The sequence below is a fragment of the Rhea pennata genome, chromosome 4, assembly GCF_028389875.1.
Source record: "Rhea pennata isolate bPtePen1 chromosome 4, bPtePen1.pri, whole genome shotgun sequence".
Classification (NCBI taxonomy): Eukaryota; Metazoa; Chordata; class Aves; order Rheiformes; family Rheidae; genus Rhea; species Rhea pennata.
In genome coordinates, this window is record NC_084666.1 from 81072797 (window position 1) to 81100549 (window position 27753).

The following is a 27753-nucleotide window of genomic DNA, read 5'->3' on the forward strand; positions in this document are numbered from 1 at the left end:
GGTAACTTGTTTGTAGCTTCTGCAAAAAAAGAAATAATAATTTTGATAAAAGCCCAGAAAGTGATGAATTTCTGAGCATTTCTGTTCTGCAGAAACATCAAAAACATCCAATATTTGGATGCAGATTACTTCTTTACAAGCTTGTGGGCTTGCCTAGATTACTTTGATATATTTGGTGTAGCAAAATATGGTGGCCATAATAAAAAGAAAGATCTTTTCCTGGAGGAGAGTATTGAATTACATCTCCGTTAAAATCTGCACAGCTCGACAGACGTATCATTAACTTCCTGGAGAAACAAATCAGGAGGCTGCCCCTTTCGTCTCCCGCATCCGTACATTTGATTGCGTGTTTTAGATCTTGCAGCGTCCAGTTCTCTTACCGCCCCCCTCTCCTGTGCCTGGCACGATGCTCTCTAGCTCCCTGGGGAGAGCTTGGCTGGCGGGGCAAACCTCTGAATTATCAGGTCCCTGGGGACCTGGGGATTCAGTAACACCTGAGCTGGAAGCACCTGCTAAATAGCCAACTAAACAGGGGCCTGAAATATCTTGAAAGAAAGCTATAGGAGCCTCCAACGTGTTTATTTCCATCATTCAGCTAGAGACAAATGAAAAACTGGTACAGGATGTACGCTTCCTAAAGCAGCAAGGCACTTCATCCTGCATGGACTAGATTGGACCAGCTTCCCCGGAGTCTCCAGAGGCCTCTTTTCTTTTTTTTTAATCCCTTTTGCAGATTATTGTGCCAATAGCACCTCACTGAACTGAATAACAACCAGGTGAGGGATTATAACCCCAGCCCTCATCAGGCAGAGGGTGTATTTGGGGAGGTTTGAATGCAAAAGAGGTGAAAGAGGCTCTTTAAAGTTATTTGCTGTTGGTACCGCAGAAGGAACGTGAGGTGAATTTTCTGGCTGGTAGGAGCAGCTGCGTTAGTGCCTGACATCATCCCAACGGCACCACGAAAGGGATCGGAAAGATTTCTAACGTGAATTAATAGTACTGCGCGTACTGGTTGGGAGAAGGCAGAAAAGGATAAAAGGAAGTTATAAATAGGAGAGGGAGCCTGCAAAAAGTCCCCCAGAACCTTTATAAACTAACAGCCCGCAGATTAGCAATCTTTGCCCGAGGGCATCAGCTAAGTCCTCTCGCTAATGCTTAGGACGTGCCCTTTCCGTAACGCCGCCCAGCGCGCACCCTAGCTTGTATCATGTTGCCTTTTGGCACCGTCTCACGTTATCGCAAGGACGACGAGCTGCAGAATGGAGCCGAGGAAAGGCCATACAGCCTTCTCCGTGCTGATCCCTTCCCGCATCTCTTTCCACGCCATGTAGGGGCACTTTCCCAGTTCATCAGTGCTGGGCACGACGCTTCCCATCCCAGCGCCAACCAGCGCTTGGGTTCAAGCCGGGAAGGGGTGGGTGCGCTGGGAGGATACCTGCAACCAGCACGGCAGCTTTGGGCCTCTGCCTGCAGCTCTCGGCACAGCCAGAGACATAAAATAGCTGAAGTGTGTGCCGTTTGATGGAAAAACAGCTGCAGGATATAAATTATCTAGCAGACGGAGATTAGTTTCTTCGATAAGTGTGAGACAGAGACACCAGTTGCAGGTCGGAGCCAAGGTCAGAAGCGAGAGCCTGAACCGCATACGGAGGAGGAGCTGCTCAGGTCAGACAGACCGTTATTATAGGTGAGCGTATGGAAAGCAGCCATAATTTCAGAGAAACCCAGGAGACTGAGACAGCTGATTGCCCCAAATCCTCAGATCACATTAAGTTTAGCATCTAACTCCATTAGACTCCTTTTTCAATCCCAAGCCTAAGTATTCTTGAGATAATGATCGTTGAGAAACATTATTAATGTGTGGACCAATTTCTGCTTCATACACTTTGGTACCTTATTAAAGGCCCTATAGTTAGCTGAGGATGATAACTGCACTATTTTAGCATCACCTTTAAATCTTCACCTTTTCCTAATTTTTGTATTTTCATCTGCTGCAAAGATCCTTAATAGTAGTTTTGTATCAGGTAGGAAAATTGTTCAGGCTACTTGAATATTCAATGAATTTTGTTCCAATTCTCATGTAATATCTCCCAGATCTGTTCTAGGAAACTTAAATAGTGCAAGCAGGAACATCTAAAACTTCCATTGCCTGGACAGACTTTGTGATAACTGAGATTTTAGGCACGTTTAAGGCTGCATCTCAGTATTTCTTACAAATACCAGAGGTAGAGATGGATTTGCTCTAGGATTTCAAAGGCAAATTGGAGCTTCCTTAGGGAGGGCAGCTCCAGGAGCCGAGGAATGAACAGCAACACAGGCTGCTTTTCCCTGAGCCAGTCCTATGCTTCCTCGGGGGGGGGGGGTGGGGGGGTGGGAGGGCGGGAGGAAGGAGGAGAAATCATAGCTTCATCCTGTCTCCTAAGCCTGAGCTGTCTGAAAACACTGCTGTGGCATCAGACCACTTCATCCTCTGGGCAAGACTCTTGGCTGAGAGCACGTGCCTTTGCCTTTTCCAGGCTCAAAATGGAAAATCACTGATAATTACAAATGCTTTTCTTACAACTTGCATGTACATTGTGTGTGTGTGTATATACATGCGTATACACACACACACACACACACATATATATATCTCCAGCGAAGCACTGAAGTTCTGTTTGTAACCAAACACCGATGCAAATTCAGATTTGCTGCCAAATCTTTACAGGGCTTTGACAGCATTTTGAAATCTGGCCTATAGTAAGCATCATTTTAAAACGTGCAGCCATCATCTGCTATGTAGACACCTAAATGTAACAGCACTTTTAAACACAGTGTAAACACCATCACCTCAGCTAGCTCTTCCACAGTGCTTTTCATCTAGAAGCTTCAAAGCACTTTGCAAAAGAGGAAAATACTGTTATTTTCTTGCCACAGATCTGGCAACTGAGGTATAAATTCCGTGACTTGTCAAGGTCACCAGACAACGTGGGCAAAGCAGCTCACTCTCCCAAACATTGGTTCACTCACCTCTTTGCGCTCTCTTTACACCCAGAATGGCTGGGCAAAACTTCTGCATGCACCATAACTTTGCCTAACACAGATGCTTTAGAGGGGTTGAAACTTCTCAAAAATTTGGGTAGAGTTTGACAAACTGTCTACCTCCGTAGTTACTCTGAATACAGATAGGGCAGAGGCTGCTGCCATCCACACCAGACTTGGAGTTGCTGCTTGTCCTTTTAGTAGCAGGACAGGTTTCAGCGTAGGGCTTTATCTAACTGAAAAAAAACCCAGCTTGCTCTGTTTAGGCCTGTTGGATTCCCTCTATCTTGAAGCAGCAAAACCTCGAGGGTATCAATATAAAGACTTACACATAGGTTCTGCAGCCTACACTGTGCTCAACAGCAACTACACATTCACCTCGCTTAGAAGTAATTTCTGTAAGTAGTTCCCTAACTCCCTTTGGTGCCTGAAAAATTGATACCTGGCATGGTTCATCGTGAGCTTGTGGCATTTGTTGCCGAGACCAGAAGAAAGAATTGCAATGCCCTGCTTGGCCTTATTAGAAGCAGCATCTGAGGAATCCCAATCAGCCAGGCTCCTCTTCCCTTATCAGCTGATTTCATGCTGCCACTGGGCCGTAACAAAGAGCCAAAACTGTGTGTGGTGCAAGGAAAGGCCCAAACAATATAAAACCATGGCAAGAAATCAGGCAAAAGCAAGCTGTTCTCTCCTGATAACCTTGGAGGTTGAAGACTGTTAGACTTACTTAATTAAATGAAAAATAAAACTGATCATGTGTGTGTAGTTTGTGAAAGGTTACAATGTTTTTTTAAAGTTCATAGCATTTGACTCCCATCAGCTGAGGACTTGGCCAAGTGCACCAACGTAGAGCAACATTTATTGTGAGTAATATTATGTGTTCAAGCAGAAATCTCAGGCAAGTACCAACTGTTGGCTGTAGAAAGGAGGCGCTTTGCATTACAAACAATTTAGTTAGAAAAGTGGCTGTAAAGGAAATAGTGACTTTTTTACCTGTAGCTCTTCTTCTAGGATCAAATTCTCTATCTATCCAAATGGTTTAGAGGTGAAGAAACATTTGGGGAATTCCTTCTCTTTAGGACTTTGTGTTGTAGTCACTCTTAAGCTGCCCAGAGATTTACACAGAGTGACAAGTTCTTTTTCTCTGGCAGTGCTGGAAAGTTTTCTGTGTACCTACATTTCCATAATTATGTGTTATTCAGTTTGGATGGTCCTGTCCCACACCTGTAATTGAATTGGCCACAAAATATGCAAGGTCTGATAGGTATCCATTGAAAAATGTATTTCCTGACATTCCTCACCAATGTATCCTACAGACCCTCTCTCTTGCCTTGACCTCAAATTCCTTCCTTAAGCAATGACTGGACAAATTTTCTTACATCTCTTGTCTTCATATTGACCACAGACTTTGAGGGGACTCCCAGCCCTCCCCTTCCTCCAAATTCCTCAGATCTGGTCTTTTTTTGTGAATCACACAGAATCACAGAATGGTTGAGGTTGGAAGGGACCTCTGGAGATCATCTAGTCCAACCCTACCCCGCTCAAGCTTTTCTTATTATTTTATTTATTTAGGTTCTTTCTTTGTTTATTGCGTTGTCTGTGCTTCTTATTACATCCTATTAGGAAGTCATAAACCTTTATCATTGCCAAAATAAGGAAAGTGTCCTAGGCTGTTCCTGAGAGGCACTTTGACCCAAGCACTCTCCTCCCACCGAAAGAACAGGCACACCTAATCGTTCAATAAAACACATGCTTCCCCAATCTGTGTATCTGCTTTACATAACCACAAGCAGTAGAAAAAGCAAAGTTTCAAATACAGGTCTCTTTTACCTTCTTGTGCATTTTCCACAGTCTCTAACTTAGTGATAATATTGCTTGTCAACCAGAAGCGAACAGATCAATTAGTGAAAACATGAATTTTTAGTTTTCTAAGATTTAAAGAGCAGACGCTTAATTCACTGAAAAAAAAAAAAAGAAATTATTCCAGGAAAATGATGTAAAGTGTAATTTTAAACCTATTAAAAAGAGTTCAAATTTTCAGCTAGCTCTCCAATATACACTAACAGAAGTCTGTTAAGTGATAACTCAGATCGACAGTTTTCTCTGTGATTATTTATTGTTTGTATCAGAGCCGTGTGGAATCAGCGATATAGAGAGGGTTTAGAGTGAGCATGTACGCAAGTGTAAGGGGGGGAGTGTAAGAACGCAAAAAGAATTTACAGTCTAAGTAACTATAATCTGAGCAAATGAAGCAGTTCTGCTGCCAGCCTCAGTATTTTAAGGCTCCCAGAAGTCAAAGTATTTAAGTAATCCATAATTTTAAGTTGCAGTTACAAAAAATATTTACTAAAAAGTACTGTGTTTCAGAGTTAATCCTTCTCATGGAATTCAGAGACTTGGAGGTAAAATACATTTTTTTCACACTTTTATGCTATTTTCTCAGCTCTGTTTTGATCTTTCTGGTAGCTTGCCCTGGTAGCAACTAGAGAGCAGAAGCTGATAAATCAGGAAGTGCAACCACTGCTCAGATGAGGAAAGCTTTAACAGAAATCTGAATCTGAACAGGAAGAATGGCTTTTTTTTCCCTTTTGACAACAGCAATAGTATGTTTTCTTAGGAGTAAAATGCCAACCGCATTTCAAAAAGTTGTATGTGTGTTACACTGCAGTGTATAAGGAGTCTCTGTCAAACAAGCTTACACCCCAAATTGGACAGAGATTAAATAAAAACTCATCATCCAGCAGTGGGAATTTCAAACTTCCCTGAGGGGACAATTTTTGCAGGAGACTTATAGAAAGATCTGTAAACTCAGCTCCCATTAGTATCTCTGCAGCACCAGTCGGCAAACCTGAAGGACTCCCTGCCCAGTAGGGGCACAGAATTAAATTATGTGTTTCATCTAATATTTGTTTTATAAAAAAGGAGGCAGGACAGAGAGGGATCTAACAAAAACCATGATGTGAAGAAGAGGTTTTTCACCCTAAAATACCTTCTGGAGATGAGCCATGGGGGCCCAAATTCTTCTGTAAGAACCAGCTGCATTTGGGCTTGCACCCGTGTTATCATGGGAAATGGTGTTGTTATCAGAAGCAGTTGACTTTTAATAGCTCCACTGGAGGACAACTGCAAATTCTCCACCCCCTTCTGTCCTCCTCTGGAGCAACCCAACCTCTACAGCTAGTGAACACCTAGTGAGCTGATACGGGAGCTATGGTGCAGTCTGAGCCCCAGCAGATGTCTGGCCTGTCACACCACCGTCACTGTGCCACCACGTTTTAAAAAGACAGAGGCTGCAAGGAAACATCCTTCCTCTGGAGTAGTAACCTCCAATGGAAAGGCAGAGTAAACACTAAGAGATGACAAACTCTTGAGTCACCATGGTAAAATCTGGCAAGGACTGCAAATCAGAGACCGGGCACGCTCCAGAAGGGAAGCTGAGATGCCTTGACTTAAAAGGTGCTGCTAGAGTTAGGAACCCAAACTGTTCCTTTGGGGACAGACAACAATTTTGATCTTTTCTTTTACAATATGCCTGGAGGGGGTACTGTTCCCCCTGGGGTGGGCAACACCTTCCCCTCCTATCTTAAAAACAAAACAAAACAAAAACAAAAAAAAAAACAAAAAAAAAAAAAAACCCACAAGCTGCTCTTAGTGCAAATCCCCAAGAGAAGACTTGGTGTTCTTGCTCCTGAAGTGAGCATCTCACATGAGATCCCAACCAAGATGAAAAGCCCCAGGATGCTAGGAGTTGACATCCATGCTCACTGCATCGTCCTTTGGAGCACCAACAAATCTCCATGTGCTTCTGTGTCTATTTTTGGACTACAGACCTGAATGTGGCATTCTGGATCTGGCCCTTTGCACTTCAGCTATCATTCTGCTGACAAGAGATAAGAATATTTTTATCCTGTACCTTGTTTACTTAAATGTCAACCCTTTAAATCAGAAGTGTCCCTCACTCTGTGCATAAATCTTACAGAGCAGCAAGGGAGTTTAAACAGGAGCTTTAAGCACAATAAAAATAGCAGTAAAACTGTACGTCCTATGTAAAAATATATTTTTAATTGCTATTGTTAAAATACAATTTTGCTTGCACTTTTTCTCTATTACTATAGACTATAAAATCTCTGAGTGTTTAAACTCAATGACATGGCTAAGAAAAAGATTCTCACTGAGAACTGAGATAATTTAGGATATGGAACAGAACGGGATAAGATGAATATTCAGAAACTCATGGAGCCAACTTTCTACACAGATTAAATCATAAAAAAATGCCACCACCTGCAGTATCAATGTCTAGTCATAACCATACTATTTATAAGGGAATGTTAAGCTTTAGTTATGTTACTGTCTTAGGCTACATAAACCACCAGGAAAGGAGAGAATAAATAAGGTTCTTGCAGATTACTTAGTTGCAGCAAACATGAGGCAGCATTACTCACGCTTTCTGCTGCGCAAGGAAATTCCCCGTTTGCTGTTCTACAAGGGCTAACGTTAAAATGCTGGAGAGGTGGTGGGATGGGTTGGGGGGACAGAGGACGCCAGCTAGCATTAATCAGTACGGCCGTGTGGAAATCAGTGCAGCGAAACCTCAGCCTTTGGAACCAGAAGGCTAGATAGAGCGTTTTCATATTTCATATTCATATATGAAAATATTTCATATTTTCATATTTGTGTTTTGCTTCACAGGGCTAAAACTCCCCAGAGCCTGTGCTGTTAGGGGCTACCTGGCGAGTGAGAAAAGCACGTGTGGGTAGGTCACCTTATAGCGCTGGTCCAGAAGCTGCCATTTCCTGAGCTCAGGACAGCTTCCAGCTATAGTATCTGCCTCAAACACACCGCTTAATCGATAAGGAGCTGCAGAATAGCGCGTCCACGTGTAGAACAGCAGTAGTGCCTGCTGCCTCGCTGGGGCAGCGTGAAGATCAGATCGTGCCCGGCTCTGTTTCCCCTTCAGTATGGGGGAAGTAAGGATCTACAAAGCACCCTGTCCCGACTAGCCCAGAGAAAAGTTAATCAATCAGTGCGTTGCCCTCTCTGCTAGGAAATCCCAGGTTTGCAGAGGAGATGGCAGAAGCAGTTGCATACCCACCGGTGGAAGGAACCGGTGTATCACCTGCAAGCTGCTTAAATTTGCACTCAGCAGCCTGGCCGTGGGCTGTGCGGTCACCCCAGCTGAGCAAGGTGGGACCTGTGAGCTGCCTGCGATCCGAGTCTGTTAATTTGGCCCACAGCCATGAGGACAGTTAAAAATTATTCGGCTGCGTCGTTAAAAGAACTGTAAGGAACAGACCACTGTTGTCAATTGCTGTGGATAATCACATCAGGCTTTTATGGCTTTCCAAACTGTGTAGTCACTGGTCAAGTTTCACTCTGTAGAAATCAGGAGCTACTGTCCTTTCAAGCCTTGCTGGTGTCTTTTGTCTTTGGACTGTGAAAGAATTGAATTTATAGCATCTAGCACAACGGAGCCCTTAAGGTTCAGCTCCCCCCTAGCCTGATTCATGTGGGACGTGTTGCCTCTCTCCTGCCACCCCGACCCTCCCACTGGTGCCTCTAGGAAATAACTGAAGTCCAAAGGCAAAGCAGACGGGCGTTCCTGCTCCCAGCAGGGGCTGTTGTTTGGCAGTAGAGGTTTGACGGATTAAAAAGTTTTGTGACTCCTGAGCCTGGCCCTGCCTTTGGGTGAAGAAAGGAGACAGATGTTCCCATCCAGTAATTTTCCTGTTTTAGTAAAAGGATTACCAAAAAGCCATTTTTGCTTTTCAAAATCCTTCCACTTTAAAAACTGAGGAGCAATGCAATAAATGAATGTATTTGGCTACAGATCCTGCATAGGCATAGAAACCCGAGATAAGCTAAAATTGTTTTTAAAAATTGATTTTTTTCCTCAGGCAACATTGTTATGTCCACCTTCTAATCTTTAATTGAATGTCTGAGTTAGCACATTGATAACTTGGCTCACTATCAATTTAATTCTGTTTTGACTGCTGATAAAGTAATTACACCATTTGACATGGGGAAGGACAGGCCGAGGAAGTTGAAGTAATTTGATCCTATAACGTCTTGTACGTTAAGATGTATTGTGTTGATTGCTACAAGGCCGTACTTACTGTGGTCCAACTGACCTGCTGCCCCAGGTCTGTAAAATACAGCGTGATGATGGAAGAAACAGCAAGGCTTTGAATGCTAATGGAATCCTTCAGATAGGGCCCATCTGAAATGATAAAGAGGCAAGAGGAAGCGGCATGAGCCACACGCATCCTTTCAGCGGCTCAGCTAAAGTGTAGCCTGCACAATTAATGGTCAAGAAGTTAAAACTTTATTTTATTTTTTTTCAATTTGCACTGCACTCTAGTGGCTGTGCCTTAAATGTCAGAGAGACAATTTGCACCCTGATTCATTTAGGTAACTTGCCTCTCGCGCTCCAGGTTTGCGGCTGACAGAGTTGTCCTCTCCTTGCTTTAAAACAAAAGCGTTAGGATGCCAATGCCCTAGCAGCAGGGCGCAGCAATGGTTAGGCTGCTCCCTCCGTCAGTGCAGACCGCTGGAGACATCCAGCCACACGGAGCACTTCCTTGTGCGAGACTAACGGCAAAGCGGATGCTAGGCAGTGTCTCCATCATTGGTATCTTCTGATAGTTTTTGCCTGAGCATTTTCATGGGTGGCACCACCACGATGAAGGCAACCTTCCCTTGGGCGTAGGCCCACGGTCCAAGATTTTGATGTCAGCTGCGTGACCGAGGCACGAGCGTGCCTGAGCGTTGCAGAGCCCTTTTTACAGTGTTCTGAGCCACCTGCCTCCCTTTCTGTTGAACCCAAAGCGTACAAAGATCAGCATAAAATACCAGTGTCTACTTCTCTTTTGGCAGACAGGCAGTGAGCTGGGTATTAGGAAACCTTGACAGCTACTGGCACGGGGTATTGCCACGGCCGTAACACTTCTCTTCTTTTCCCTTTTCCACATCACATAGTGTGTCTCCCTTTTGAATGCCTGTTCACTGCTTAAGTCAGTGAGGGCGCTAAATCACACCAGGTGCTGAGTCCTCATTTTCTAGGGCTCTACAAAGCTGCTTGTCTGTAGACCAAATACCACAGGGTCCCTGGTAGCTCCATCTCCCATTTCCATGTCTGCCAAGACCTGATGAACTCGCACTGTGGTCTCCTGCAGCCACTTGTGTCTTCTGACGAGGCTTTCTGAACAAGGATTACAACTGACATTGCAGTATGTGGGTTTTTCCACAAGTGGTTTTACATTAAAAAACTGCCTTGTATTCACTATTTGATCAGATTGTACATTCTGAAACATTTTTATATGTGGTGGATACAGAAATCATTGGATTTCTTTATTGATGGGGATGCTAGGAAGTTGATCTCAGATATCAATTAATGAAAAAGTGCTAATAGTTCACCCAATAATACATATATAGAGAGTAATATCAGTACAGTAGGAGACCTTAACACAAGACTAGTAATATGTTAGATGGCTGTTTGACATGCACGTGAATACTTACTGCGTTCCAGTTGTAGGCCAACACGGGAAGGGTACCACTGGGGACCTGTTCAATAAAGAATTGCATTTAATTTCATGGCAGAGGGTCTAAAATGATCTTTTTCCTTAGCTGATAGCTACAAATGTGAGGTGAAAAATCCTTTCTGCGGGCCTCAGCTATACAGGGCTAATACAAGAGAAGTAAGTAGGAGGAACACACAGTACACACAATTGGAGCAGAAATCCCTTCTCCCCATTCCTGAGTGTTGAATGGGCCAATCTCAATGCCGACTGCTCCATCAGCACAGACAAAACGCAGTGGCCTGTGCAAATACCCAGCTTTCATGGGATAATTGCTACTAGGGAATACCTAGAGAGAGTACTCTGTTTATTTCTGTATTTGCGAGAACTCTGTGTAAAATGTCGTCAGTCTCCCTTCCCAAATGCTTTTTCTACAGTCCAGGATGAAGGGTTTGTTTTTTTTCATCAGAGAACAAAAACAAATTCATCCTTTTTCAGGGAAATGTACAGAGAATAGAAAACAGATGCCTTTCTCCTCCTATAACACAAAAGTCTTCTCATTTTCAGCTCTTGGTTGATTAGCCAGATCTTTTCATGTTTATAATTAAGATACTGGTTTTGTGTTCATTTTCCTTGTCTGGAAAACCCAGTTTCCCAATGGAAGGAGGAATAAAGGCAATGCTACTAAGTACTGCATTTCCTCCCCACTGTGAATTACAGCACAGAAACATTTTGGCTTGAATTCTGAGATTGCACCCATATTCTTGCACTCAAAGAAATTTCCCCAATTTGGATTTTCCCTGAGGTCATGGTAATGAGCCTGTGTAAGGTTAGTGGAAAAGTATTCATCCAGAAAATGTGTCTGTATCTGTGTATGTCCTGATAGCTCTAGGTCCCAAACACTGGAAGAGGTTGGAACCACCGCTCCAAAATGCTGCTCTGGCCAATACTCCCCAACACAAGTCCTTAATCAGGGATGCTCTGCCTATAATCCCGTCAGACAGACCAACAGCAACACAGAAAGCAGAGGCTTTGGGTATATACGATTTCCCAGATACCCATTCCCAGATACCCATCAACTTGAGGATGTTTCCCAGAAGTAGCATTTTATGTGGTCTAGTGTGAAGGTTGTTTCTAAATACTCGACAGCAGCTGGCAGTTGCTGCTTGGTGTCGCTCCTGGAGGTGAGGTGGAGACCCATCAGTGTGTTCAAAGAGCTGTTCCTGGGGCTCTCCACGTCACCGCAGGTGCCAGCGCAGAAATGGCCACGGCCGCCCAAGCCATTAGCTTGCCCAGCTGTTTGTTGTGCCCCTACAGCCATGCTGGCAAAATGGACAAGGTAAGCACCCGTCCTGTGCATCGCAAAGACGTGTAGCTTAGCTTAACCACCACCCTTCCACCTCCCCAAATTGCTGCCAGAGGTTGTTTGGGCTGACCTGGTGGACTTGGCACTGGAGCAGACTGGGAAGACCTTACACAGCCCCCAGGGGTGGCTGAGCTTTGGGGTCAGCAAAGTCTGACAGAGGGAAGTGAAGAAGTAGCTACAGCCTCACGCCGCCTGCGACCCCGCAGCCCTTTCTACAGCATCTGTCTTTATTTCCTTTGATAGGCCTTAAGAGGGCAGACTGCCTGAAAGACACCTGCTTTGGCTTTTCAGTTCCAAGCCTGGGTGAAACTGGTTGAATACAGCCATGGTTTTCTTTAGACCTGTGTTACAATTGTTAGTATTCCTGTATTTAAGATACCCGTATTTCCATATCTTAAACAAAGGGAAAATATTCTTCACAGTGAGTGTGTTCAAATATGGGAACAAGTTGCCTCAAGAAGCTGTAGGATCATCGTTCTTGGAGACAGTCAAAACTCAGCTGGAGAAGCCAGTGAATAATCTTGTATAACTTTTTAAAGATGGCCCTGCTCAGAGTAGGAGCCTGGACCACGCGACCTCCAGAGGTTATTTCCAACCTAAACGATTGCATGAGCATCACGAAAGCTTGCTCCCCACCCTAGCTGCCATGTAGAGGGGCAGGGAGCTGTACAGCGCGCTGCGTCCCGACGGATCCGAGCGGGACCCAGCATGCTGTCATTGCAAAAGTACCCGGGGCCAGGGCGAGTTCTGTAGGCAACACCGGGCACTGGGTGCACCCGTGAACCAGGGCTTCTAGCGGGAAGGGAGGGGACCCATCTGCCCGATGTCGCGGGAAGTCACAAATATTTTTTCAAGGCACCACAGCAACGCTTGGCTATTAAAGACAACAAAGGGAAGACAGAGAGACAGCAGCTGTCTGACTTGTCAAGGAAGATACGATTTGTTCCAGGACAGCAGATATCAATAGTTATTTAGGAGCCTGAAACACATCGTGCTTGCGTTAAATTGGAATCTTCCCCTGCCCCCTAGATGAGAATATGTTTCAATAAAAGCCAATTTACCTGATCCTGTGGCAGCGTGCTTTGAGGTATGGCACATAATCTTCACAAGGGCAATTGGAGGCCGTGCGTTTGGGCACGTCATCCCACGTTTTCAGTGCTTTAGCCTCAGTACACTATTTTCAGATGTACTCAACGATTTAGAGAGATGGAAGTCTGTGCCTTTGCTGCTGCTCATCGGTGGTGAGCTTGGGCAAGGTGCTGCCCCACCATTTGTCCCTGGTCCCCAGGCCAGCCTTGGGCTGCTGTGTGTACTTGCTGGAGGGACCTGGAATTAGCTGTTGGGATGTGTTTCTTCTCAGCATTTAATTATGTGTGTTGGAGGGGAGTTACTAAGAAATGTTCAGTAGAAATGCTGTGCCAAAGGGGTGGGAGAGCTCATTTCTCTTTGTAACTGCACTGGTTTAAGCATGAACAGGAAGGTCTCCTACTTTCAGTCTTCACTGGTGCACTTTGGCTAGGCTGTTCCCAAGTCTTAGCACATGTAGCTGCAACTGGATGCAGCGTTTGAGGGCCTCTCTGCACTCCTGCATCTGGCACAACTCCCTTAGCCTCCGGTTTAAAGTGGGGGGTTTCGTCTTTTCCTTTAAAAAATAATTAAAAAATAATCAATTAAATTAAATAATTAAAAGGATTTACTTCCAAGTTCATTCTTGGTGCCTCCTGCAGAGGTTAACTGCCATGTATATTGTGACTCCTGAGGAGTATAAAGTCAGGCATATATCTGTACTTACTCTTTATTTACTAGTATTATGACTGTGCATCAGAGCTCAGCCATGAGCTCCACATGGTGGTCAGTAGACCATATTACTCTAGATAGTCCCTGTGGGTTTCTTCCTCGGAAGCCTGTTTAAATAGCCACCCAAATGGCTTCCTGGTTTTCCATCTCCTCTTTGATTATTTCTTTCCTCTTGACTGATCCTTCACCTGAGGGTGCAGAACCTTGGTTCCATGTCCTTAACTCCACCACCCCCAGCTGCATGTACATATGCATAAGGCCATTAATTATAGAAAATACTTTAATGCTATAACCTTAAAGCATATTAAATTTCAACACAAGATAATATTTTCTTGGAAAGTGACTCAGTGTTTACTTTTAATATTCTATTAAAAAAAAAGAATGAGGAGAAATAAGAAATTTTGGATTAGGCAAGTTATTTGTTGTACCTGCCAGAACAAAAATTGTAACATAAGCAAGCTGACATGTTAGAGAGAAGGATGTACAGAAAATGACAGCTGCCTTTAATCTGACCATATCCAACTAATGAAATACTGGGTGAGAACAGGGGAGGTAGTGCTGTTAAACAGCCATCCAAACACTTCTAAAATGACAGCTTCAGCTCTATGCCCAGCTGCCAATACTCATATGCGATGATGGGTCATCTGCATCTACCATATCCTGTTACACAGTCTTTAGTCTTTGTCTTCAGCTGACTGATACGTTACACGGTTCTGTGCTTCTAAGTTTATAATAACTTGGTCAAATTTGACAGAGGGAGACAGGTCTCTAATACATGCAGTTCTTTCTGTTTTGTAAACATGGTCGGGTGAGTGGAAAAAAACCCGCTTACTGTATCCACTGAGGAGACACCAGCGAATCCCCCCCCTGCCTGCACCCATGAAATGCATAGAAAACCAAGCTCTGTTGGTCCGGTTGCCCACACGGTTTGTTATTTCACTGCATTTACACTAAAATGTCAGTAAGTGAATCAGCTGACAATCACAGGAACTAAGGACAGCTTTAAAAGCCCATATGCAATTTTTAAAGCTCCCAAAGGTACTTCTTATCCACATGATTCAAATTGACCTTAATGCATGCGCCACAGCTTAACTACCACAGGTTTTGAAAATCTAAAACCTAAGAAAACTAAGTAGTAGGTATTTTCCAATAATTATGAAGCTGGAGGGGTCCCTCTCAATTTGACTGTATTTCATAAAGATCCTTTTAGGAAAGTTCTTTAGCGCACTGCCTGTTTCGTAGCAAATTATAATGGGATCAAATGCCCATTTGTTACAAAGTATTTATGAAGCTGAGTTAACCTGTATGAGAGCAAAGGTATAACATAACGAAGGCCTCCTCTGCAGGCAAATTAACTGTGTTGCTTAGGATGCAGCTGTGCAAAAGCTATTCCTCCAGGGAGTGAGGAGCCTAAGAAATGCAAAATGGAGCTGATGGACAGTGTTCGGAGATAATTAGCAGATTGACTTTCCATGAACGGCTAATTTTATTATCAGTTAAATTGTTTGCTTCTCATTGTATTTCACCACTCATGCATCTCTAATAACAAATAGGCTTAATAATTACAAGCGATACCTGCTGTGATATGAATAGGATGATATGAACAACAAAATTACTATAATTAATCATCAGCAGCATGTTGTTAAAATCTGCAGAAATATAGGAAATTCTGAGTAACGCTGTGGCACTGACATCCCTTATATCACAAAAAAAAAGGTACGTGTTAGCTGAGAAATGTAACAGCACTTGCTCGTGTGAACTGAGCCTGGCTAAACTACATTCTGCCACCTTAAATCAGGTTATATATTTGATATGCAGCAATAAAAAGAGGTAGCTAGGGAAGATTCACCTAATAGTGTGTGTAGGGAAGATGTTTTCTGGTATAATATACAGAGAGAGAAAGACATCACTCTGACACACAGATTTGCGGAAAACTAACTTGCCAAGGTCTTTCCTTGACGAGTAGAGGCCGAGCAAATACAGTTATTCCGTGTCCACGACCTTAAACAGCAACGCTCGTAAATGCTGTTTTCCTTGGTGTTAGCAGATGTGTTCTCAGGAACGCTTCTGAGAAACCAGGGGCAGATAGAGATATCACCATGCTGACAGTTGCATCCTTTGCTGGGCTAAGTTTGCGTCTCCCTGCTTTGCTGAGCCAACAGCAGGAGAGCAGGATGCTGAAATGACTTGAAAGTGGTGGGAAAAAGAAAATGCTGTGGGACGTAGTGGGCTAACACTACGCTTCAGTAATTCCTGAGCATGACACCAGTGCCCTGCTTCCAGCCACGGTTTTGGGGCACAGGGCAGCTCTCAGGGAGGCACTGGCTGGATCCTCGCCTCTTGGTCAGTGATCTTTGAGCCGGGCTGCAGTTTTCACTGTGGAAGGACCCTTGATAACGCTGTGCCAGGACACTTAAAGAGGAAGATTACCACCTGGAACTGGAGCCACGTTTTTATGGGAAGTCAGTGGAAAGAGCAGATCCAGTGTGTCCTCAGTACCTCTCAGCAGGGTACTAAAGTAGTTGTTTTTAATGGCTCTGTACCCATAGGTAAATCCCTTCTCTTTCTCAGCTTCCATTTCCTCGTACCTGTTTCATCTGTGAGCTTTCCAGGGCAGATCTCTAGCTGTGTGTGTTTACAGAGGCACCTTGACCTCTAGTTGCTATGGGGACACAAATAACCACTTTCTTAATGACATGTGGAATTTGGAAAGGGAGCATTTTGATCATAAGCATTCCTTCCTTCCTAGTATTTATTATATATAAACACAACTAGCTACAAACACGCTGCTTGCACAGGGAGAGCAAAAAACTAGAAGCAAGCAAGCCTGCAAGCAACATTTGCATGAGTGTTTTTATATTTTTGCAACATTGTTTCTCCTTTCCACTTCAAAAGAAAGGAAAGAAAAAAGAATAGCCAGCCCTATGCACTTCAATTTTCCATGTGGCCTGCTGCAGAAAGTATAGCTAATTTTGCTCTTACTCTGTGGATTTGCATTTCAATTAATGCGTGTGGGCAAGGGAAGGGAATGAGACTCACCTTTTATTTCATTAATAGCAATCCGAGAGCAGAATACAGGGAAACGAGAAAATGGGTATGCTGACAGAGCTGTGGCTGGAAGCAACGCTCCGCGACGGCGGTAACACCCTCGGGCAGCGCGGGCTGCTCTTGCGCGGGGGGCAGTCGCTCCAAGGCAGCGCTCAGCTTGCTCGGCACTCGCGCGCCGCCTCCGAGGAGCGATGCGGGCGACTTCTTCCTCTCCCTTGTCTGCGTCGCCTCTCTCCAGGAGCTGGAAGAGTGCAACGAAGGTAGCGTGCGGGGCGGATACGCCACTTGCGTGCTCGCTGGGCCCAGAGGAGTCCTGTCCCGGGCTCTAGCCATGTCTCCTCAAAAGCATTCCTTAGTCAGCTAGTTAATGAAATATGCTAATGAAATATAATTTTCTTCCAATATTTGCCTGTCGAGGGGATACCTCTCTCTGCAGCCTCTAATCTAATCAGGATGCGTTCCTCACTAACAGCCGCACTGCTCTTTTATTCTTTTTTCTCCATCAAACGGCCACGCTGGTGCCGCCGACAATTACCTGAGCACATTTGGACGGGTGTTCTCCCTTCCTAAATGCAAACTAAATTCTGATCAATTCACTTGTTAGTTCACCACGCTGAAAGTCGTTCCCTGCTAGCAAGGGCGCTGACGTGCCGCCTCCGCGGCGCTGCGAGCAGGAGCACGGAGCGCTGCCGACTGCGGCTTCGCCTGCCCTGCGCGCTGCAAGCTGCCGCTAGCTCCTGCCGCCCCCGGCCCTCCCGGCTGGCGATGGGCCCCCGGCAGGCTGGTGCACGTCCGCCACAAGGCAGCCGCGTGGAAAGACGCGTAACGGACTTAAATTTGCTCAGCAAACCGCTTTGCCCCAGTTGTACCAACCTGGCCCAGGCAGCGTTTGATTACACAGGTAGTTGGGCAATATAACTGCTCCTACCCATAGTCTGGGTCTTAGGGTTTCGAGGGATGGTGCTTCCTCCCAGCATATATGGCGAATGCTGCGTGGTCTCTGAAAACCTCTACTGCCTATAGCTGTCCGTATGTCGTACATTCTGTTCTGATGATACAGAAAACATTGCTATACTCTGCCACATCCAAAACTTACCTCATACGAAGGGAGCTAGCCAGTATGTTGCATTTGGATTCACACAGGGACTCAGTTTATAATGGAAAGTTTATGGCAGATCTATAAGACCTCAAGAGCAATGTGTTTATTTCTATATATATATTTTTTTTTAGGGATCAGAAATGTTCCTTCAATAAAGGCACCTGCAATCATCTCAGTGTACATTAAGACGGTCCTTGTCAATGGTCAAACTAAAAGGCATAGTAGCAGCTTTCTACAGGGGAATAGAGCAACCACTGCTCTGATCTAATGGATACTGGGGTTATCTCCAGAAGCACCTGGACCGCACTCCTAAGGATGAACATATTCCAGAAGACTGCCTGCCTGGTAGTTCTCAGCCAGATACAGCCAGCCTTTGAGCACTTTCAGAAGCCCCATCAGTTCATCTGTGTGTGTTTGCTTGCTTTAAACATGTAAAGAAGAAATGAAAATATTTTGGAAGGAAAAGCAGTGGATGAAACAGTAGACTTGGGCTCAGAGACTGGCTTTTCTTCCCAGTCTTCTGAGTGATCCAGAGATGTCTGTGCTTCTGTTTCCCCACATAAGAGGAAAGGATGAAGGTGCCTGGGTCCTTCATCAAACACTTGAGACTAATTGGTAGGGATAGGAATTAGTCACAGTCTAATGTTGATTGGCACAGTATTGCTAGGGGAATGCAAGTAAGCGAATGCAAGATGGGGATACAGAGGTAGATGTGTGAAGAGCAATTAGAAGTAGGTACTTTGCATCCATTAGTAACAATGAGAGACCTTGACCGAGGCCAGCCCACATTTCACATCAGCACAGCTTGTGAATGAGCTGCAGATCCAGAATAGCTCATACATCAACTATTTGAATGATGAATCACCTCCAACAGCAAAAAGTTCCAATTTCTAATTTAGACAATTTAGAGGTAGAATTCTCCTCACTATGTTATTTTTATTGTAAATAATTTGTTCAGCTTCTGTCCTTGATGCATTGGTTTCATTAACTTGAAATAGCAGCAAATATCAAAGGCTTTTGGTTGTTCTTACTGTTTCTTTCCCCTCAGACTAAACCAACCTACGGGCTGTGAACAAGAGAGAGAGCAAACAAATGCATGAAAAAGCACCATCAGAAGGTGACTTTACACCCTTTACAGAGAGGTCAGGACAGTCTTGTCTTGTCTCAGCCTGCTCACCTGACCCTACCTCCTGAAGCGCAGCACCTTCTCTTGGCCCTGCTGAAGCCTGGAAAGTCTGAGCTTAACAGCTGAAGCTGCTGCCTCTGCCCTGACCTGTGTAGCAGAGGTGACTCCAGGGGCCTTGCAGTTTTTTCTCACACTCCCCTGGAGATTTCCAGGAAGGAGCTGAGTTCCTCTCGTTCTAGCAGGGGAGATCTGCTTCCTCTTCCGTTTTGCCAGCCCCTGTTGGACTCTCTGTCACAAGAAGTTGCTGGGGCCTTTCAGCTATGCGAAACAGCTGGATCTTTTTGTAAAGCCTTCTGCCCAGCTCTGGTGTCCAGAGTGAGGGGAACTCCTATCAAAAACTTGCTGTAGCTTCAGAGCGCTTTTAAAGACCTAAAGTGATCTTAACCTTGCTATAAGCAACAGGCGTCCATCTTGTTAACAGACCTAACATTTTTTTCACAAGCCATGACCACCCACTGGGGCTTTTATTATCTTGAATTCCTTCAGTAAACATTTAACAACAGGGTAAGGCTGGAATTTTGTTATTTAGACAAAAATGGAATACCTGAGTTTAAAGTGACCTAGGAATGCCTGAGTTTAAATTGATCTGGGCGCTGTTTAAAAATCAAAAGTATTTTGGCATTTTCTATTAACAGTTTGGTAGGCTTTAACACTTCTTTGTGCCTGAGACTGTACATTCACTTGGGCCTGGATTACTTGTACAGTGCCTTGCGCTGTCCTTTTCTCAGATGAGCCCCAGGCACTGCAGTAAGACCCACTGTGAGTAATAGTAAGCAATTCTGATAAACAAATTTTGCTGTTTCTCATCGAGATCTGTCAATTAAATCTACTGCAAAAGCAAGAAAAGCAAAGAATCTAGCTATGAAATTTCCTTTTCTTAATGAGGCATTTAAATAGCTCCTCACATTTGTTCTTCAGCTGTTTACATAGGCTGTCATTTGTGATGCATTGTTAGAGCCCTGTAAATCTCAGCTGGGAACAATATCCCAGAGAGCAGACAGGACCAGTTCTGCTTCAAGCTATGTCTCAATAGATTCACTGCCTTTTCTTTTATTATATTACTCATCTGAAATGATATCTGTAATCCTGCTAATGAAATGCAATAACATGAGACACAGCAGCTGCCAAAAAAAGAGGAATAATGTGAATTTCCATTAAAGTTTTTGAATTGATCTTCACTTTTTCTATTGCTAGTTGAAATAGCTCTGTTTTTTCTGAAGGCCGGATTATTTTCACAAGCATTTAATAGATCGCCTAACTTTTGGTGTTTCAGATACCTGCCTCTCTCCTGTTCAATAGGTCATTAGGCATGCATTGAAGTCCATCTTAGTTCTGAACATTTCTTACAGGATTCCAGCCAAAGCAGACAAAAGAACCCAAGATGGATGAAAAGTAGATAAATTATTCTTATTACATAGATTGGAAAATGAAACTCCCCTTTGAAAAAGTGCTTGACACAAATATTCACCCAAGTCAATAGCATGGCTCCTACACATTTTGAATTAAGCCTTAAAAACCCAAATCTTAAACCCCACACTCCCTTCAGTGGGCATCAGCAGACTTTAAAACTCCCAGTCAGCCCTCAGACCTTTAGTGAAATCTTTAGAAGACCAAAAAAGCCTTAAAGATCTGACCCTCAAAGTCCTGCTTAAGGTAAGTGGTGACTAAGTACACTGCACCTAAACAAGCTGGGTATGCTGAACCTCAACCATAGTTTCATAACTCAGGACACATTGAAAATTTTCCTTGTACACATGTACATTTCTGAAAGCAAAACTCCAGGGATATCTGATCAGATGATTCTCAGACTGATTTAATATCTTCACAGTCCTTCAAATGAAATTCAAGTGCTCAGTCAAAGTGAACCGAAGGTGCCTGGTCTGGTGCTTGCCCTCCTTGCTAGCCTGTCAGCTGGGAGCAAGAAGCTGGAATTCAGCACCCCAGCTAGAAATGCCAAAATGCAAGTTTGAGGTTTTAGCAACATGAACAAGACACACATGGGTCAGGGCTTGGATGTAAGGGTTTGACTAGAGCCTAATGTGCAAAATAAAGTGTCTATGAAGCACATAGCACCTTCTGGAGGGGCATCCAGCCCATACAGCACCGAGACTAAAGCTAGGGCATTTCCCACAGCAGCCTTTCCCTTTTCAAAATTGGCCAAATTGGTTTTCTATGATTCCATCATGGAATGCATGATAAAGTGAGAGGGACTGTACTGGGGAGTAAGCATAAGCTAAATCTGTAGTTGCTTTGAAGGTGAATATTGTAATGCTAACTCAGTTTGGCTTCTGCTTTCTTTTAACTAGGTTCGGTCAGCAATGCCATTCTCACTTCCTGGCTAGCTAGCACAGAAGAAGTGTAAGTATTCCAAGCTCTCATAGGTGTGCTTTAATTATTTTGGCAGATAAGCCACAAATTCAAATTACGCAAATCTGTACCAGCAGATAAACTCTTGTATTTTGTATGGAGAGGTTTGCGCAAATATGCCAGAAATAAGGGGACAGGTCTTCCTCCTGCTACTACTTCTCGTGCAGATCAAAAATGAAGTGTAAGGGACAGGCTGGCTTCCTGGCTAAAGCAGCAAGCCCAGGCAGAGATTCAGGTCTCTGTCCCAGTATGCATGTTCTGCAGGGGCAGGAAGCAGTTTACTCAGGGATTAAATCTCGAATTGGGAGCTGGGTGGGGGGAAGATGGCAGCGACTGATTTTTGTGGTAGGAGCTGTTGCTTGCTTTGTGCTGAGCCTTGCAAAACCAAAAATAAAGAGTTTAAGTATACACAAGCCTCACTGTGGCAGTAACAAGAAATTCAAGCAGCTTCTAGTAAACTGAATTGTGTCAACAGGCATAATGTGGTAAAAGAAACTTAAAATTGTCTCATTTGAGATTGTAAACTAGTCTTCTACTGCTAGCTCTTGCATGGCTAAGTCAAAAGAAAAATAATTTAAAAATATATATAAAATAAATCTTATCATGTTTCCTCCTGATCTAGTCTTTTACATTTACAAAGCCAACACAGATGAATGAGCAATTTATCCAGATGAAAACACTGTACTTCTCAGTGCCTGTTTGCGATAACTGCCTGTCCCTCGTGATTCGCCTTCACTGTTAATTTCCAATTGAGTTGTTACGAATGCAGAGAGTGGAAAATTTATTGAAAACCAAGGCCCGATGCGAGTGCCAACCCAGCATGCTCTGTGAACCCGTCCTGGGGACGCAGGGCTGGGGCTGTGCGCTCTGCGGTCAGACAGCTTGCATGGGGCAATGTTGCCTGTCCCTTTGAAAACTCATTCATATTTGGATTACAGCTGTGACTCTGGACTAGCATGAACTACCTAGGATAAAAACAGGGAGGAAGGAGTTTGAGATTTGTTAAGAACTGTATGTTTTGCAGCTGCCTATCTGTCCATGGAGAGCATCTAGCTCAAGGCCACTTATGGCAGGATCAGATCCTAGACCTCTTTTTTCAAAGCTTGATCTCCTAATACGGAGCAGAAGAAAGATCCCTCTGCAAGCCACTGTGCCCTAGATACAGCTTATTTGGGTCTCTTCATCTTGTGAGATACATGAGGACCTCCTGGCTGACTGACAGGCCAGTACTATAAAGCCAGCTTGGGAGAGCCATAAATAGCATAATTCAGCTTCTCTGAGTCCCCAGCAGGTGTATTCATCAGGCACACGAGTTTCTCCAGGCATCAAAATTGACAGATTTCATTAACTTTCTTCAACCTGAGAATCCAGCAGTAATAGTCAGTGTGGAGAAATCAGAGGAGCTGCAGGTTCTCAGCAGGACTGTGTTACCAGACAGTGCTGATTATACAGAGCCGGTAGGCAAGGCGCTGGCTAAGCAGTCACTGTTCTCATTGGTGCTACTCTTAGTGACTAATCCCTACAGCATCCTTTCTCACCTCTCTGAGCATTGCTGTTTAATATCATGGCGAGCCCCTAGAAGGGAATTACACGACACTGTAAGAGCAGTCGTCCTTTCCAGCTGCAGCGCGGTGTTCAGCTCTTGCGTTTTAGCACAGGGCTGGCAAAATGTGGAGTTCTTCCGTACGCCCCTGCTCTTGGAGTCTTGCTAGTATGTGAACTCTCAGAGGTCATTCATTCAAAACAGGAAAGTTGCAGATCCAGAGCTTGAAAATCCCTAGCAGACTTTTTAGACAGGAAAAAACTAAAGATCCCCTGTCCCTAAAGGATCAGTTTTAGTACTTCATGTGCTTTCAGCTACTCTCATAAGCCTTGCCTTGTGATTTCTAATCAGTGAGAGATTTTTCTCCTTGCTCTTCACCAAGCCAGCATGGCCTCCACAGCAACATGTTCAGGAAGCGATCCTCTAGTGCCTAGGATAAGCGAGAACCTGCTGGTTTTAAAATTTTGCTCTCCTTCCAGCTTGTCAGGCCTTGCTGAGCTGAGCACTACTGAGAAACAGCCTGGAGGGTGAAAAGAGCTGGCAGCAGTCGCAGGAAGGGAAAGAGGGAGACTGTGCATAAGCCTTGTGTGAGGCTGGAACTGTTTGTCCTCCCAGTGATACGGCTTCTCCTAGTATTAGGTAATAGAGACCTTATTCAAGGTACTTACTTAGAAGTCAGTGGGAGGCTTTGGTACTCATTGAAATATCACACTGAAAGGGATTGTAAAGGAGCATCTGATCTGACTTTTGTGCAGGCAGGCTGGGTGTCTGGGGGGTGAGGACACCCAAGGGGCCTCCTGTTGCACTATGACTTCCAGGGAGATGTGTGCAGGATGAGTGCAGCAGGTGAAATGTGGCAGATGACAGGCTCCTAGCACACTGCCCTGCAGCCTGTTAGGAGGAAGCTGAAAGAAAGACTGGTCTCCAGCATGAAGAAGGAATTGCATTGTTTTTCTCCTTGTCCTCTCTCTAGTAGAAAGCAACAGAATATATTACTTGTCTTCTAGGGAACGTTGATCTTAGGGGCTCTGTAAAAATACTTGCAAGAAGAGATCTTAACACTGTGCAGCAAACCTCATAAGTTTCATAGTGTCCAGAAATGATGCTGTTTATTCTTGAGTGCCATCTACTGACAATCTCCTTCTTAATGATTTACCTTCTTTGACATCGCTTATTTTAAATACTCTGTGTAACATTTGTTAGCTCAGATGGAGAGGCCTGCAATTTTTGAGCTGAAGGAGTAGGAATTCATGTTTTACTTGGATAGCTGGCAGCTTTGTATGTTCCTTATCCTCGAGCCCCATTCCCATTCCTAGGTCAGTTCACTCTGGGCTTGATGTTTTCAGTTTTTCCTTCAACTTTCCCTTTTCCTTCCACACCCATCACCAGGCTTCCTCCCAACTGGCCTGCCTTCTCTGCCTACTCCTTCTGTGTACAGGGCACTTTCTGATCTCCCTAAACCAGCTGTTGTGACTTGAAGGAGTAGCTCTAGTTCCCTCCTGCAGGAGGAGGTTTTACCCATCAGTTTGTTAGAGTATTGCTGAGAGCATGTACCCCCCCCTTCTCCTTCTTTCTATTCTTCCTCCACTTTCAAGAGCTTTTTCTGCAACTTTTGTGCAGTAGCTTTGAAAATATTTAATGAACTAATGAACTAGTTGCTAGCTCCACTATATTACCTGTTCTAGAGGTACTCTTAGTTATGTGATACTTGAATTAGCATCATTATTACAATTTCTCTTTTTCTACCTGCAAGATTCCCCCATGCCAGCCCAATGAATTTTGTAAATAAAATAAAAAGTTAAAGGTGAAGAATTATTGCCAGGGACAAGAGCTTGCAAACTTTAGTCTACATGGTATTTCTTTCCCAATTAAAATCATCATCCTTACAGATAAAGAAAACCTTAGGTGCCTAACTCCTTACAAGCATTTGAGGAAATGGAGCAAGAGGCTTCCTTCTCATACGTAAATTTATTGGCTTGCTTTCATCTCTGCCAACTAGCAAAGGGAATGAGGAAAATAGCAGTAAAGTCACCTAGAGCTCAGCACCAGTTTAAGTGAAGCTTCTCTGAACATGCCTTAGATGGTACAGGGTGAACACCCCAGCACTTGGCTGCCACCCATTTTCAGCAGAAAGCATCAAGCAACAGAAGTGTCAAAGTTTGTAGCATGTGAGCAGAAAAATATACTTTTGTCCACAACACATAGTTACATTGTGGACCTCCTTCCCAGAGGATTTTGCTGAGGTCAAAACTATAAATAGGTTTAAAAAGGACTAGACAGATTCATGGTGGGCAGGTGTGATGTTTGGTATTAAGGATGGCAGCCGGGTCTAACATCTGCTGCAGGAAGCTCCTGTGCAGCTGATGGCTGGGAGGCTGCAAGGGCAAGCTGCTGCTCTCTGCTGACCCTCGCGCTTCTGGTCCCTGCCCAGGGCAGTGGTTAGAGTGACCATGGGCTGACCCAAGACAGCGCTCTTCAGTTTGGAGAAAAGCTTTGAATTCCTGTGGGAAAGGCAGTTTATCTTCAATGATTCTTCTCCACTGAAAAACACAGAGATCCCAGAATCTCCAGTGATACAACTGGGACTGCTCCACTGACCTCTGTACAACAGAAACCACACTTCAGGCATTGCCAGCATTGTTTCGGTCAGTGACAATTTTGCTCTAGTGAGGCCTGAGGCGCATTTCAGTATTAATTCCTGGCCTTCCGAGTCCATATCCTGCCTGTCATATAAACGCAGATCCAACCTAATGTTTACCTCACTTAGAAACTCCTGAGCAGTAACATGCTGTGTGTCATTTGCATCCCCTTTTTTTTTTTTTTTTTCTTCCCATTTTAATGATTAACAGACTTGGCCACAATTCATAATTCTGTCTTTTTCCTCCTTTCTTAAAACTGACAGCAAAAACTTATCAGTGATAAGAGATGCTGCTTGTGAAAGTGCTGCGCAGGGGCTCCTCTCACCCACTGACAAGATACCAGCTGAGGAGAAAGCTTAATTGCATGGGTGATCAAAAGAAAACGTAAGAAGGAGGGGTAGACTGTAAGGATATGTAGGAATTTATTTTAGCAAGAGATTATAAAGAACACATGAGTCTGACACATATGAAATGACAGTAATGAATGCATGAGCTAGCTGGAAATAGCAAGCAAACCAAAGACATGTACAGATCAGTTCAGTCCCTTCTGAGCTCTTGCCTAAAAGACCTGTTTTCTGTAAGCTGTTATTCTTAGAACTATGCAAAAATAAAAAGGAAAAGTTGGTTCTTTGCAAATGGAAAAGGAAGAGGGAGGGGAACCTTGTTGAGACAACAGCATCTAGGCCGAGTTGGAAAAGACAGGTCAAAGCAATGAGCTGGAACAGGAAGAAAGGAAACAGGCCACTGCCACGGTGTGCTCCGCAGAACCGGGGGAATTCAACTGAGAAACTGAGAACGGAAAAAACGTTGAAGGAATATGCTGGCCCTTAAATGTGTTGTAAAGGGTCACATTGTCAAAGTTTCCATTTACGATCATGCTTTTTCTATGCTTACTGTCTTTCTTCACACTTAATTCTGCTTACATCACTGGGAATATCTGAGGAGTAAGGTACTACTAAATATGAATGCAGGTACCATTAAATGGGCTTATACACAAGCCTGCACTATTTTAACCCAAATCCATTGAAAACCTGATTATAGTTAAATTGGCATAAATTTCTGTGCCAGGGATCTTCAACTGATTTAAGCTGGATCAATATAAATCCAGTTTCAATAGATTTTAGAGAGTCTATGCAGAAATGCGCTGTGTTTTCACAAACTGAGGGGAGGAAATACTCTTACTGAACTATTAAATCTTACGCACTCTTTTCATATTCAACTGTTGAGCTTTCAAACTTTTCCTACTTTCCATTTTACAAATCCTTACAGGGAATGCAAACAAGTAGTTTTGGAGCAGTTTTGTCAACAGCCTTTTACTTAATCAACCGAACCTTTGTGCAATCACAGCAGCCTTGAACTTCAGTGTTTTATAAAACTCTAAAGACAGAAGAGAAGCCTAATATTTCATCCACTTACCCTGTTCTGAACTGCATATTTGTATCCTGCTAAAGCATTTCTTTCAAAAAGACATCTAGTCTTTACTTGAAGACACGTTATTTTCTAAAAATAATGAAAACCCATCATTTCAGGTGCTTACTCCAACAGTGAACCATCCTGCCAGTTGGAAGACAACTGCTTCATTCCTAATTTGATTTTGTCTGGCATTCACCTCCAACCTTCAGTTCTTGTTGCATCTTTTTCTGCCCACCTAAGTACCCTTGCAGTTCTAAGAAGTCCAATTCAAGTTAACAAGTGTTGCATAGACCTGCATATCTCTAGTATGAATGATACTCAAGATTACCAGAAGTTATCTTTCTCCTCACTATTTTCTCCGTTCCCCACCAATGTGAAAGAAAGAAGAGGATCATAGAATTATAGAATCAGTAAGGTTGGAAGGGACCTCTGGAGATCATCTAGTCCAACCTCGCTGCTCAGCAGGGTCACCTAGAGCATGTCAGACAGGGTTGCATCCAGGCAGGCCTTGAAGATCTCCAGAGAAGGGGACTACACAACCTCTCTGGGCAACCTGTTCCTGTGCTCCATCACTCTCACAGGGAAGAAATTCCCCCTCACGTTCAGGCAGAACTTCCTGTGCTTCAATTTCTGCCCATTGCCTCTTGTCCTGTCACATGGGACAACTGAAAAGAATTGGTCCCCGTCCCCGTGACACCTTCCCTTCAGATACTCATACACATTGATAAGATCCCCCCTCAGTCTTCTCTCCTCCAGGCTA

General features: G+C 44.0%; 1 protein-coding gene and 1 long non-coding RNA gene across 3 annotated transcripts in view; one reads left to right on the top strand and one right to left on the bottom strand.

Moving 5' to 3' along the window:
- The window catches only part of TECRL (trans-2,3-enoyl-CoA reductase like), a 58950-nt gene that overhangs the window by 15349 nt on the left and 15848 nt on the right, over positions 1 to 27753 (bottom strand). The window contains exons 3-4 of one of the 2 annotated variants that reach the window (XM_062574418.1): positions 10537 to 10581; positions 9150 to 9238 (exon numbers count right to left, since the gene is read on the bottom strand). In XM_062574418.1, the coding sequence (XP_062430402.1) occupies positions 9150 to 9238; positions 10537 to 10581 (134 nt within the window). Of the gene's footprint in view, positions 1 to 9134; positions 9239 to 10536; positions 10582 to 27753 lie in introns of both variants that reach the window. The other variant, XM_062574417.1, reaches the window with a different exon arrangement.
- LOC134139710 (uncharacterized) lies at positions 1337 to 27225 on the top strand. The gene is made up of 3 exons (XR_009958259.1): positions 1337 to 1687; positions 21338 to 21389; positions 27110 to 27225. It is a non-coding gene; the product is annotated as an uncharacterized LOC134139710 (long non-coding RNA).